Genomic DNA, 15,281 nt, shown 5'->3' with positions numbered 1-15,281 from the left:
CTTCCCATTAACCAGACTGCACAGCAGTAGGCAGGGGACTCCAGGTGCTCAACTTCCCACATGGGTGTCCTGCAGGGCTGTAAATAATTTATTTTCTCTTCTCATCTCCCAAGCTATTTAACACAAAAGAGCTACAGCTCCAGCAAAAGGAATTAAAAGGAGCCACAACCAGAATGCCACAACCAGAATGCCTAAAAACAGAGGTGAAGACACTCAAGTTCAAAGGCCTGAAACTGCTCGTGTCTGAGCAGAAATTTGGACTGAGGTGCCTCATGATTTAGAGAATGTAATTAGCAGACAGTAGAGACTGTTGTGTTCCATGTGGAGTTTCTCATTACTTTCAAAAAGAAATTACATCATTACTGAGAAAGATAGAAAAAAAATTTCTTTTAAGCTGATGGCTAGGTACTCACCTACAAGGTGGGGCATTGATATTGCAGAACAGCCTCAATGCCTGTTGATTTACACACAACACACTGGTGGCTGGGAAAAGCATGCACATCATTATGATTGGTGTTTGGAGGCTTCCTATCCTCCACTTGGCATTGGATACAGAACTATATTGGAGGATGTGATTTAGCTTGAGTTTCCAAAGGTGATGGTAGATGAAGAACGTGATGGGTAGCGGAATTCTTGGCTGTTTTGCTCTTAATAGTACTCAAGTGTGTCTGCGGCTTTTTGAAAGGTAAAGAGAGGAATTGATTGAGAGAAAAAGGAAGGGGTATCATGATGAGAAAAGCTGGAAATCACCTTCTTAGTTTCTTTTAGCATTATTTAAGATTTCTGACAAACAAGTCAAACAAGGAAATCAAGTAGGTCTCACAGATAAGTCTCCTGGTATCCTTGTTTATCTCAGTTTTTAAAAGTTTTGCTTGAAGAAAGCGTACAGTAGTTAAAAATGAAATCTGCTTTACCCCCCTGGTTCTTGTTGCTTTGTTTTTGTTTTGGTTTTCTTTTTTATTTGGAGGTGAGAATTTCTCATAAATGAAATATCTTCAGGGCATGTTTATGGTGCTTGAAATTATATTTTATGGGCTCTTTCCCCTACAAATAAGATTTTAACATAGAGAAAATGTGCACACTGATAGTCTATTATGATTCATCAAGATGGTGAGGCTTTACATAATTTTGAAGAAAAACATAAAATTTCCTTTGCAGTAGACAATCTGTACGTGCGTGACATGGCTTCCATGCAACTTAGTTTTTCTAAACAGCATTGCTCTTGTCTTGCAAATGTTTAGCATGGAGCAATGTTCTTCAGCAAGATGCTGAACTCTAGTGCTTGGGATAAGAGCCTTGGGATTACAGGGTTTCATCAGTGGTTGGTGGTATATTGCCAGTTATGCACAGCTAGTGTCACTTGTAAAATGGTCATTTGTGGCTGTGGGAGAGATTTTAGTAGAGGATGTCTTTTGGGAAACTTCAGAGATAAATGTTGCCGGAATGAAGCAGCAATCCCTTTTGCTGGAGGACACAGGGACCTGTGTGGATGGCCACTTTTACAATAATGAGTGGCACAGGTACAAAGTAGTATTTAATTATCCTTTTAGTGTTTATAAACCAGATTTCTGCTCTGAAGCTTGGTTATGAAACAGTGTGACTCCAGGGTATACATTACTGAAATTTGTTGGTCAGCACCATTGATTTATTTCATATTGGTATGGAAATGGAAGAGATTTTTGCATTCTTTGTTAGCTTTTTTACAATAGGAACGTAGATGAATTTTCTGGTCTAAAGCAGAAAGTCATAACAGTATCAAGCAACATGTTGTTCTTCACAAGGTTGGGCTAGCCAGAATTATGGATCCTTTCTGCCCTTCTAGGCTTGATTATTTCTGAACACTGTTTATAGCTGAGAAAGAAAGAATCCAACTCAAAAGCAGTAGGATGATTCATTTGAGGGTTTTATTTCTGCAAATTCCTTTATCTACCTTCACTTTGGAAAAAAGTATATTTCAGCTTATGTTGTTTTAAAACTAGAAAACTTCAATTACTTTTGTGCTTGAGTAGTTTCATTAAAATATGTCATGTCCTCTCCATAGTTAGTATTATTCAGATGACATTTTTAAATCTGCATCTGGGTACAGTCTTCCTTAACATAACTCAGACAAATGTGGTCTACCCTCAATTATAATAAGTCAAAACAGAAAATTTCTGCATTTGTTTTCATCAATAATTCTAAAAAAACAAGTGGCAGAAATAGGTGTGAAAGTTGGGATATGAATAATTTCCTTAATCAAATTGCATTCTGATCAATGATGCCTTTTTTCTTTTAAAAAAATCAACCCACTTAAATAGTAAAGATCAGAAAGTTAAATATGTAAGTGCAATCAGCAGGGTATTCAAATTATCAGTGTCAGCTCTGTTGCTACTCATGAGAAAGAATGCTACCAAGTTAAATCTATAAATCTATTTTATATTAATCCAAAAGAATACAGAAAAGAAAGAAAAAAACAATTAACTAAAAATATAGAGTGGTAAAAATTTATGGCATATGTGATCCTTCAGGCACTTCTGCAAACCCAGTCTCAGAGAGGAGTCCCCTCATTCTTCTTTCACCTTTCTGTGGACACTGCAATCAAGTGATGCAAAGCCTCTCTCTGTTTGGCTGTAATAGACATAGGGAAAAAATAATCTGAATAATCCAGTATACGTACTGGATAATAATGTATTTTTCCATACTTTAAGCCAAATATAGCCATTGATTTTCATCCCTCTGCCCTTCTGCCTGTAGCTATATAGTACTTGATTTCTTTCAGATATATGCATGAACAATTCATACACAAACAGTTCTTGTCAGATAAAGAAAATAAATGTTAAAATATCCATGCTGATATAACTGTGGCAATATATGCTATGGTTTGTGATTATGAAAACTTCAGTGAGAATATAGATAATTTTTGCCCCATTCACCAGTGAAAGGCCTTTCTTGTGGAGTCCTCCTCTCCATTAGACAGCAATTTTTGTTAAAAACCAGCTAGTGCTGAATGCCTAAGAGACTGGCTTTTACAATCTCCCTGCTCATCTAATCCACTTTCTGTGTTTCCTGTGTCTGAATCAGTGGTGAGAAATGAAATTGCACATTATATTTTTTTCAGTCATGATCGATGATTTTGAAGTTTATTTCAGTGACTAAACTTAATTTCCTGATGTACCACCATGAAGTGATGGTATTGAACATGGAAGTTAAAATGACCCAATAACCTCCTTTCTCAATATAAAAAATAAAAATAAATAATGGAAATACAGTAGTAAATAAAGCTAATTTAGTAGTAGTTTTGTCTTAAATTTAGACAGTGATATTTTCTAGAGTAATATTTATTAAGTTTTCTGTACTGTGAGCTGTCCTGCAAAAAAATTCTCCAGGTTCCCAAGGCTAGGTGGTGGTGCAGGACTGAAGCTGAGCCAGCCAACCTCGAGGCTCCCCTGAGGGAGCACCTGAATGATCATCTCCTGCCTCTCAGCACCAAACAGCCCAGCTGCCCATATTTCACAGTGCTGGGCAAACATAACCATCATGGTTTTGTTGCTCTTGAGAGCTCAGATGGCAAAAGCCTTGATTGTCAACAGCAAAACCATCTCTCTTGCTATCAGCAGAGCAGGGGAGCTTCATGCATTGCTTTCGCTCTTCATTATCTGCAGATACTCTGATGTCTAAAAGCAAAAAGGGTTTTGCTTTTAGACAAAAAATGTTTCAGTTACTAAACCAAGATATCAACAGCAAAAGACTTATTTGCTTTGCAAGGTTGAAGCTGTGTCTTCATGAAGTAAGAAATCATTGAATTAAGTTTCTCAGTGGTTTATTGGTTTGTGATTCTGATTAATAAAATGTACTTTCTTGCAGCTGTCTCTTATTCCACTAGATATGCTTTTGAATTTTGAAAAAGAGCATTTTGAATTTTGCTTTTCTTTTGCAGTACTACTGTCATATCTTTTTCTGTCAGATCAAGGCTTACATGGCTCATTGCATCTATGCATAGCAAAAATTTGATTTATAATTCCTGTGAAATCTTCTATAGGTCAGAACCAGCACTTTTTGAAAATGTATTCTGTAAGGACTTGTTTAGAATAGGTGATTTTCTCTGAAAGGTAACCTTACCATTGCCCTGACCTTTATGACTTTGACTTGGAAATTACTATTGCAGAGTGCAGAGAGCATGTTTTCCTCAAAAATATTTTCTTAAATTCCCGTGACAGCCTCAGCAGTTGCTATTTTTGGACCATTTCATTTAAAATTAATCACTTGTAGAATCTTCAGCAAGTACATTTCACAAAGAACATGACTGAGTCTTTTTCATTTGTATATGAATATAGATGTGTTTTTGCCTATTTCTTTAAAGAAGATTAAAGTCTGTCTTTTTTTTGGACTTGAGTAAGATCTTGTGAATTTCATTGCCTTTATCAGGATAGGTACAGGTATTTAAGGAATCTCACTCTTGGCTTTCAGGTTCGATGTCTAAGAAACTCCCTTTTTTCAACTGTTTTCTACTTTTGCTAGCTTTAAGATATTATTAAAATTATTGCTTTGCCTTGACCATTTTTTTTTTTCTTTATAAATTGGCATGACAACTGAAGGTTTTTTTAGGATTTAAAAATTCAGTCGGCAGTCTTCTTCACTTTGCAGATCTGATAGCCAACTTGCCTTTTTTTGCTGCTTGCTGGAAGTGAGGCAGGGAGACCTGGAGAACTTGAGAATCTGCTTTGACAATGTTATAGCTGGGTCTTTGATATCACACATTAAACAGTATACAGAAACTGAGTATCTGACACAGCAAACACTTTGTATTTTGGATTGTTGAAATTTTCCCTTTCAGGTAAGTCCAGTACCAAGGCAGTGGCATCCATGAAATTTATGTCATCTGACTAACTTGTCTATTTGCTAGATTTCTAGTGATAAGACAGAATCAGGCTTGAAGGTTAAAGATTTTTCATTCTATAAGTATTAGTTCTTGTTTACAAATGCAGTTTTATAATGAAGTTTATAGTCTTGAATCATAACTCCTATAGATGTGAAGTGTCACGTATGAAAACTTTCATGAATTTACTGGTCAGATTTTTTTCAAAGCTCCATTCACAGGAAGTATTATTGTCCTGTTTTTACCTGTTTTGCTGCCTTGGTGTTTTTTTGGTTTTTTTTCCTGAGATAAGAAATTAGAGAAATTGTTTTTCTTTTAGAAATGCATTTGCATAAGTAATAAACCTTAGAAAAGGGAACAGGAATAATTAAGGGAGACAGTATTGTTGATTAGATGTTAAAAGTAGTAGCTACAAAAACACCCAGCAAGCTCTAAAAATAAATACCTTTATTATTTTAGGACTAGAGCTGGCCCCAAAATCTCCCAAAGAAGTATGAACTGATGCATTTCTCACTTGCCATATGACAAATTGCAAGTTTGTTTTGCTTGAATAGCCTTTACTCTAGAAGGAGAGTGTTGATGCTGATATTTACTCATCTGTCATGGGAGTCATATCTCTGAAATCATCAGTGTGTTAGGATGCAACAGCTGGCTTAAACTCTGTCCAGGCTTTCATGTGCCAGGGCAATGGCTTCAGGGTAAAGTGTGAATAGAGCATTAAGGAACTTTCATAATCAGATGGTGCCATTTTCAAGAAAGTCGATTTCCCACTATTATTTATAAAAAGCCAAAGGACACTGGAACATACGGAGGTGAAATTTCTGATGTGCAGACCATGTGTACTCAAATGTGAGGCCAGGACCTGAGGACTGAGGAATACAGCATGTCACTGTATGAGTTTTCAAAAGAAAGGAAAAAGTGTTTGAAGGTGAGATGAAAATAATAGAAAACTTCTCATATGGTACCAGAGAGATTTGAAAGAAGACAAAGTTAAAAATCAGTTTTCAAAGTGCTGTTTTGTTTTTCTAATTTTTGTCTTTGATCTTTGAAGATTTAGGAAAATATTTAGGGCTGACTAACTTCTCTAGTCAGCTGACAGAAAGATATAGTTATGCTTGGAACTGCGTCATTGAGGTTTATGAAGTTTCATCTTATATTAAACTAAAATTCTTCTTTCAGTGTCAATGTTGTAAATTTCATATGTACAAAAAAGGATTAAAATTGTATTTAAAAAAATAAAATATTTTTGTGGTAACATCTGTCTGAAACACTTTGTATACCTCCAACAGCATGCAAAGGTAAATTCCCTCATTTAAGGAATACAGCCATGTAAATACTATGAGAAACTCTACTGCTGCGTTTAAAATTTCTCAAGATTTAGGCATTTAACATAGCAATGAAAAATGCTTGCTCTGGACATGGTTGTTAAGTCTCTAGAGATTTTCACTGCTATGTAATCGAGTTTGTAATGCATACACACATAGAAAGCTATGATACAATCAATGGGGCTTTGTAAAATAAAAGCTATTCACTAAGTGTAATAAAAGCAAGAAGGAGAAGCAAATTTCCTTTCTTTTCTGAAATGCCTTTTTAAAATACTGTTTTCATTGCCTTAAGGAAAGCAAAGAAAATTATGCAGTATGTACCATACAGGAAGAAACTGAATCTATGGAGTGACAGGGGAAATATACTTCACGTTCTAATTTTATATACTGTAGTGCATTCAAGAGATTTTATTGTTTTGATTTGGTTTATGTTTGTGTAAGTTGTATAGATTTTTATTATTGTTTTAACTTTAAGGTTTATAAAAGAGTTTTGTTATTATGCTTGGTGGGAAATGGATGAGTTACTGAAATATTGGTTCTATAAGGAAATATGTGACATCTCTCTCTATTACATTGCTTGTCTCAACTGCAGATATCATGAAATCTGAAGAGCATAGATGTAACATCCCTCAGTGTTGCACCCATTTTCCCTCTAAGCCAGTTTGATAATTTTAAGTTGCTCAAATTATGAATGTGGGGAGCTTTTTTTTTGGATTTTTTGTTGTTTTGTTTGTTTGGTTGGTTTTTTTGTCTGCAGCAATGCTTCGTAATTTATTTTGCAAATCACAGTGGGTAAAGTTCAACTGTAGCTTTTTATCTGAAATACAAGGCTGACTTCAGCTTGTGGCATAAAGTGTGATAGAAGTGCAATTGTTAGAAGTGCATGCCCAAGAGGAGCAGATGGGTTAGGAATTAGGAGGTGAGTTTGGAAGGATACTCAGTGTGAAAGGCAGGAAGAAATCTGGTATCAAAGGTGTTAGGAGGTAAGCAATAGCATGGGACCTTAAAATAAGGCAGAAAATTAAATAGAAAGGAAAAGATATGCATAAATTAATAGATAGAGAGCAAGGGAGACTGGAGTGGCAAGGAAAGCACTTCAGCACTGAGGGAAATAGGAATTTTGTTAAGAGCTTAGGCATGAGGTGGAATTTGATATTCTGGTAGTCCATATGTAGGTAGCTTTGCCTTTACTGGTAAACTAATTTTTAAGCGTGGCTGGTGGCGGGGTGCACACAGGGAGTGGGGAAACTTAGATTAATAAAGTGTTTTTCTATGTACATTTTGCGGTAGTTTAATTTTTAAAATGCAGACTGCTGTTGCACACTTAGTGCATTTCTCTTACTTTTTATAAGTCTCAGCCTAAAGGAGTTCTATGTTCCACTGGTAAAACAAAGATAAAAATAGAAACTAAACTAAAATAGAATGGCCAGTGGTTTTTTTTTCTAGATAGACTGAGCAAAAAATGTACATCTCTTTCATGGAAGAACAATATGAATTTCCTCAGGGATCTGAAGAATAGTGAGAGAAAACTTACTAATCTATAAATGCCTTTTCTTTTGCTCCTAGGTTCAGATATTGTTCAGTGGTTAACAAAGAACTTATCGATAGAAGACCCAGGTAATTTCTCTTCTTTTCTCATCTTCGAATTCTAGTTTGTTTTTTCAAAATTATTTGACCTGACTTTGTTTTCTGCTGCATTGGGAATGCCAAGACAAAACATTGGACCAATACAATTTCAATAGCTAAACAGACATAAAATCTTAGAAACCTATACTAACATACTGAGGATTTTGATTATCCATTTTATTGCAGCAGGTATCAGGAAACAATATGAGAATGATAATGATAGTTCTTTGGTAGAAAATGTGTTTGAGTGCATGAGGAATTTACTCAGTGTTATGCTAAATAGTTTCTTAAATACAAGTTCTTTTACTGAATTTTTCAATACACAAAAATTAAATAGAACTATTAAAATACATTCTCGCACTGTTGACAAAAGCTAATCTTAAATTTGGACATTTCTATAACATCTGAAATGAAATTCAAATAAATGAAATTAAATTGAAATGAAATTCAAATAAAATCCTTGAAATTAAGAAATTAGGAAGAACAGTTCATTACTTGATCAGCTGGGTTGGGACATGAAAGTAAGGGTTTGGTTCCAAACTCTGCCTTGGTATCTTGTATGCCCAGCAGGAAACACAGTTTTGTTATTGTATTTAGCTATTATTTATTTCCTGGATTTACAAGAATCTAGTTACCTGATCAGAAATTTTCCATAAAGGAATTATTTCTAGTAGAAAATGCTGAATTGTAGAAATAAAATACTCTATGGAGGTTCCCATTTTCTTTTGGTTAGAGGAAAAATAATCATCCTTCTTTAAAAATTATCAGAAATTATTAAAAGTTGGTTGTTTCCTTGCTTTCTTTCAGTTTTGGTTTTTTTTTTTTTTTACATTTTTGGGAGTAATTTTTTCTTTATTTTTAAAATGTGATTTTCTGTCAAATTAGAACTCAAAGTATGTTCGTTGCAGAAAGCAAAATCACTGTATTTAAAATTGCGACTTGAGCAATGAAGAACTATCAATACATAATTTGTTATTCGGAAGTAGTCAGTTCACAACATATTGACATGTTATGTGAGAGAGATGACTGCGTTTTTAGCCAACTTTGAACAGTGTTGTATGCTTGCTTCTTGGAGACAATGTGGAGGCTTCAAGTGACCTAAGTGTGATATTGCATTTCTCAGTTGTCAGCTACAAAACACTCACCTATCTGTATTTACGAAAGTTTGAAAGATTTTTAGGCTGTGTTTATTTGATATGGAAGCTTAACCTTTATTTGTCAATCTAGAACTGCAATACTGGAATAGGTTGTCATTCAGATTACCTGCTTGTTGCGAAATTTGGAATAGAAAAACTTCTGCTAAACAGAAGACACGTCTCCTTGGTTCCTTGTGTTCGTATCCAATTAAAATTAAACAAACACACAAACTACTAACACATGTAACCAAAACACCACAGTAATTTAACTGAAGCTGAGTTTTATCCTCTCAGATTACATGGATGGAAAAAAACTACCCACAATGACAAAAATGTCTTATGTATTTTGGTCCTAGTCCAAAGTCAGCTATCTGGAGCTAGTTAAATTCTGCTCTTCAGAAAACAAATAGCCCTAAATGCTTCCTTTGGGTAATGTTCAGAATTGCCAGATGACAGTGAACTTGACAGATGGTGAGCAAGAGCTTTTCACATGACAGAACTTCTGAAAATGTTCTGTTTTTTCAAAATACATAAGTGTCTTGCTTTTCATTTCAGTTCTGGACAAGTCAATCTAGAACCTCGTGTGGAAAAGCCCTTAATTTCTGCAATCTCTTGTCACTGTAATTTGGATTTCCAGTGTCTTCTGATGGCTTTGTACCTGTGTATCAGTGTTTAACTCAGTTGTCTGTTAAAACTACCCTGTAGGGTCCTGCTACAAATCACTTGTGAAGCTATGCAGTTTTGTGATGCAGAAATAAATAATACCTTAGTTTGCACTGAAAATTGTCATCTCTGTGTAAATCTGATATCAACCACATACCTGCAAGAACAACATAGAGTAGATTGGAGTACATATTTTGAGAGTATATTTTACTCTGTCCAGAAAAATGTAAGGACTACTTGCACACCTTACCCACCAGTGCAAAGCTGTGCAACTACTCATGCAAGCAAGGCAGGTAAATTGTGATTTAAGGGGTAAGTAGAGAGATTCACAGAAGAGTCCTCAGGTTAGAAGGAATCTCAGAGGATCAGGTGGTCCAGACTTTCATGGAGAGGCAAGCCTGGGTGAGATTACTGAGGACTCTGTCCTCTCTCATCCTGAACACTGCCACTGATAGGACCTCCACCACATCCAGTGATTGTTCTCACTGTAAAAAAATTGAATAGCTGAAACCTTTCTCCATGCAACTTGTATTCATTGCCCCCTTATCCTCTCAGTGTGGCTCCTTCTGAAGAGAATTTCTGTCCTCTAAGCACTGGAAAAATGTGATGAGGTCCCACCCTGAGCCTTCTGTTCTCCAGGGTGAGAATATCTAACTCTTACAGTCAACTTGTCCTTTAATAAAACACAGAACTAGTAAGAAGAAAGTGATGCTACCACACTTTATATATAAAGAAGTAATATTTTGAAATGCATTTTTTCCCTTTATTTGCATAGGGAATACAACTCCAATACCATTTAAGTGAGAATGAAGTAGGCAGCACTATGGATAGTGGGAGAGTATAAGGCAGAAGAAGGCCTGATAGCAACATTTGCTTCAGTGTGTTAAGAAGTCTAAAGCTTTCACCTGGAAACAGCAATTTAACAAAATGTAGTACCAGGTTGGAACTTGTAAACTGCCAGTCAATAAAATAATGCAAATTTTTAATAAATCGAAAATAATTTTCAGTGGAATATTTGAAAGATGCTGCAGTAGATATCCATCAAGAAAATAAACTGGAGATGATAGGTGGATTCTGCTAATTTGTACCAGATTTGAAGTTATTTCAGTGGAGCAGAGCTTGTGCCCAGAATAGCTGTGCACAATGCAATGTACAGTTGCTGTTACATTGTTTGCTACTCAATATGTAGCTAAAAAATGTTTCTGTTTCAGCCTACAATTCATCTGTAAAATTTTAAGGAACAGAAATTGTCCAAGTTATTTTTAATGGGGAAGTTTTATTCAGGCATAAATATAAGCATGATCTCAACCTGAAACAAAGCAATTAACTGAGTTTACAGAATTGTAAGGGCTTGTGGTTTGGCACTTACACATGTGTTGTCGAATTGACCATTACAGGGTAAGTGCTGACGCTTCACTGATGTTGCCAATTACTCTTAATGTGGAAAATCTACTCTGTTTTTCTACATTGTGTTTTCTTTTTTGAAGTGGTCATTAATGACGTGAAATGCACCAGACTGACCACATCAGATACTGAAGTTCCTTTAATCTGTAGTGGGAAAAATAGAACAAAAAGGGTAAATGATTTAAAGGTATTAGCTCAAATTCCCAAGGGTCTAGTCCTGAACTCGGTTCTTGCACTGATTTCTTCAATGTCCTTTCAGCAAACACTTGATTTCTCTATTCCCTAATATTCAACATCCTAATAGTAAATCATGCTGTTGTCTCCAAAAGGAGAAGGAACTGTATGAGTTTTCCAGTCTTTTCACAGAGAAATGGTGTTATTCACAAAGACTTGTTTCCAGTCATCCCATGAATAATTTTAATCTATATATCCCAGAAAATGCCTTAAAGTGTCGATAATATATTTAGACATAATCCTCGTGTTCCTTTAAAGTACCTTTATTCCTGAGTGTTGCTTATTTAATTTTCTCATAGCTGCAAACCAGCTGAATTTGGCTGGAGGGATTTCTTTATTGAATGTTTGCTCCAGCAGAGCCACTGCAGCTGCTCTAGAATGCTTAACCTCTGCATTCACAATGCTTTGCTCCAGCTCATTTGGGCAGCCTGTTGGAGTAGTTTGCTATTGCTCTTGGACATCAGGAATTACACTGAAGGAAAAAATATATGTGACTAAGTCTAAGTTCTATAGTTATAAAAAAAGACTACCTTGATTTTTACGCCCTTCTGTGATTTTTCAGTTTCAGTTCTCACCTTTGTATGTAGTCTTTTCACATACTGGTGTAACTAATTTGTAACTAAATGCCCATCAGCATCCATGTGAACTGTGGTCGCTGAGCCAGTGCAATAAAAGGGGAGGGCTCAGTAGCACAACATCTGTTTATGTTTCTTCATTTTCCCTCTTTAGTAAAGTCTCTCTCCAGCAGCTGGTGTGCTAATAATGACCTTGAAAATACACAGTACTGGTTTGAAAGAGTTAAAAGAAAAATTTTAGAGCTTTTATTTGTGTTTATAAAAGTTTACTTGAAAAATTGTTCAGTTCTCAGTTTTGTCCTTTCCCCAGTGATATGCAGAAAGGTAGCAGCAAAGAGCAGGAGCCAGACAAGATGTTCTAAACTATTGCCATTTGGGAAACAGCAGCAGAGAGCTGCAAACAAAGGGGAGGTACTTCCAGAGATTTCTAACAGAGAAAAGAGTCTCTTATGAGAATGAATGAAGAAGAGAATGGAAAGGTCATGTTTATTTTTGCAGTCTTTGCATTAATCAAAACCCATGGAAGTAGAGCAAGAGTAGAATGCTCCACTTTTATTATCTTGACTTAAAAAAAAAATAAACAATCCAAAACCCCAGTAAAAGTAATTTTTACTGCCTTCCTACCATACCCCTCATACTGGGAACCCAGGGACCTCAGACACTCTCATTTTTCATATGCCTTAAAAAAATTCAGGCACATTTTGTTCCATAGCAAACCTCACAAACCTTCATCAATTCTAGTGTAACTAACTTCCCAGCTTTCTTCTACTGGGTGAGTTTGATCTAAGCTTGTCAGATCCTGTAACATTTCAGTGGAATAATGACTTTAATCTCAGATGAACAAGAAGAAAGTAGAAAAATATTCTGTTTGAGAATAGAAAATGTCAGAATTTACAGACAATGCTTTAGTACCAATAATATTAACATTGTAATAGTCATGCAAAAAATGTGTGGGTCAGGTGTCCTATAATTACAAGCAGCATAGGGGGTACTTACCTGTGTGTGGCAATCAGTGGGCTTCTAGGCACTCCTGAGGTTCCAGGAGTGCAATGGTAAATGTTCAGGTGAAGAGGGTGTTTTATTTGCCCAAAGCCTATAGAGAGATTTTGTAAATGGTGAACAGAATTGTAGTCTTCAATTCAATTGTGACAGGATATATCAGATTTAATGGATTTCATGTTTTTTCCACTGAAGCTTCTTCCAGATTCGTATCTATTATCCTGTGTGGACTCCATGTGTTAGGAGTGTTTCCAAGAGCACACAGACCTGCACAGCCACCTGTTGTGAGATGTTATTTTCTGCAAATGTGCCTGTACTGTTTGAACAGTCTCATTTCCATGTAGTCACTTTTGAAAGTTATTAATATGTTCCTAGTTTGGCCATTTGATTTTCTCACTTGGAGATAGGTGGTAGGTTACACCAGTACTCATTTTCAATTTTCATTGGTGGAGCAGTCATTTCTTCTGATCTTTTTGGTACTGTGGCATCTGGTTAAAAAACCACAGTTTTTTACTCTTGTTGGGAAGATACAAATTTTTTGACTGATATTGATTCAACATATGTTACCATGGTATTGGTGACAAAGTGTTTCCTTCACATAGCCAGATAGGTCAAACTATTGCAACTGTTTTATCATGCTAAGCATGACTAAATAAATTCCTCCTTTGTTATTTTCTTAAGGAGGCATTATTTTGCAAGATTTCATGAAAATAGTTCATGTTTTTCCCCCCTAGTAATTAAGAAATTTTATAAACATTTGAATTACCTGGGAAGTATAAATTTTGCCTGTTAAATTTATACATAAATGTCCATCTTGGAGTAATGGGTAAAGATGACAAGCATTGAATATGTTGCTGTCTAGCATAATTTTCTGTACAATAAAATGATTCTAAAAATAAAATGAGAGTACTAGGTATTGGTATGACAAAATACACGTGTCCTGTGAAGTTTGCTTCTGTGACCAACCTGTCTGATATTGTCAATAGAAAACTGATTCAGAAAGCATCTCTTTTGGCTTTGGACAACCTGACCTACTGAAAGGTGTCCTTGACCATTTCAGCAGGGTTGACACTAGATGAAATTTAAGGTTTCATCCAACCCAAACAGTACTATAGTTCTATGATTCAACTATAACTTGTGTGATATACACATTTTCTGTATAAAACAGATCTATATTGATGCTTCCTTATCTCTGATTAAAAGCAAGGCATCAAATGAATCTTTTAAATTTTAGTTTTTCTTGATACTAGCCCTGGTGCTGACTTCCATGGTGCTGACTTCAAAGATATTTATTTTAACAGGAAATAATACTGCCTTTAATATTAAAATTTCCAGTGTCTGATACTCAATTAGGTTTTAAAAATTGAAACAAACCAACAATCAGCATACAATTCAGTAGGCAGCCTGGGCTTTATTCCACTGAGGTCTTTGAGAGTCTTATTGAGAGAAAAGGATGAAAAAAAAGTACTGACTAGAATACAGAATACTGATTACAAAAATAAGTCTGAACAAGCCTACTGAGATAAAAAGTCAATTGTAAAAATATTACCTGATCAAGATGAGAGAAGCACACATCAGTGCACTTTAAGTAATTTCATTGGGAAAAACTTCAGATGCTCTGTTGCATCATTTGAAGGAATTATTTTCATCCTGTCACAGAACAAATTAGGACATAATCTAAATTACACAATTAAAATCTTTACCCTTGAAGTTAGGGCAAAGTATGCTGTTTTAGAGAGAACTCTGATAACTTTTAGAAATAAATAAGTAATTTAATTGCATAAGTTGAATTATAATGACCTTCTTAATAAATTATTTTATCTCATTTCTACTAAAGTTACTAGGAATTTTTGTGGTTTTCTTACTGTTTGACAGCCTCCTTCTGAACCTCTGTGATCATACCAAGTTTTGGAGGTTTAAGAGGAAGAACATTTACTAATTCCCAATTCACACTGGCATAATTAATTAAAAGCAGCTAAATAACTGTCTAGAGACTTCATTAGATTTCTGCTTCCTTGTTTGCCAAAGAACTGTGTTACATAGTAATGGAAAATGCAAGTAGGTGGAAGTGAGATTTTAAATCTGGCCAATTTAATTGAATAAAAGCAGTTGAAATCCTATTTCATCTTGCTGACAGCTGCTGCAGCTATTTATAGTCAAGTAAACAAAAATGTTTTGATACTTACATGTCATATGTAGTATTTGATGACTGGAAGGTTAGTGTGAGGCTTTCTCTTGATTTTGTTAATAATTGACCTAAGGAGTATTTTAAGGGTTTTTCTGTAGCACAATAAGAGAAATACTGCTCCACACACAGGGGCACAGTGACAGTCCAACATTTACTGTGCAAGGACATTGCTTGCCATTTTATCTTGGAGTGATTAATATCCCTAGGCACTCAGTCATTTTTTTCAACCTCTCTCCTCTCCTCTCCTCTCCTCTCCTCTCCTCTCCTCTCCTCTCC

At 35.4% G+C, this 15,281-nt stretch overlaps 1 protein-coding gene across 12 annotated transcripts in view; it reads left to right on the top strand.

The window, feature by feature from the left end:
* Positions 1 to 15,281, top strand: part of RGS7 (regulator of G protein signaling 7) — a 258,434-nt gene that overhangs the window by 151,080 nt on the left and 92,073 nt on the right. For all 12 annotated transcript variants that reach the window (XM_039707030.1, XM_039707019.1, XM_039707022.1 and 9 more), the window contains one exon: positions 7,747 to 7,797. In XM_039707030.1, coding sequence (XP_039562964.1) covers positions 7,747 to 7,797 — 51 coding nt within the window. The remainder of the gene's footprint in view (positions 1 to 7,746; positions 7,798 to 15,281) is intronic.

This window comes from Passer montanus, unplaced genomic scaffold (genome assembly GCF_014805655.1).
Source record: "Passer montanus isolate IOZ18808 unplaced genomic scaffold, ASM1480565v1 scaffold2, whole genome shotgun sequence".
NCBI classification, from domain to species: Eukaryota; Metazoa; Chordata; class Aves; order Passeriformes; family Passeridae; genus Passer; species Passer montanus.
Note: the sequence above shows the minus strand (reverse complement) of the source record. Positions and strands in the feature narration are given on the sequence as shown.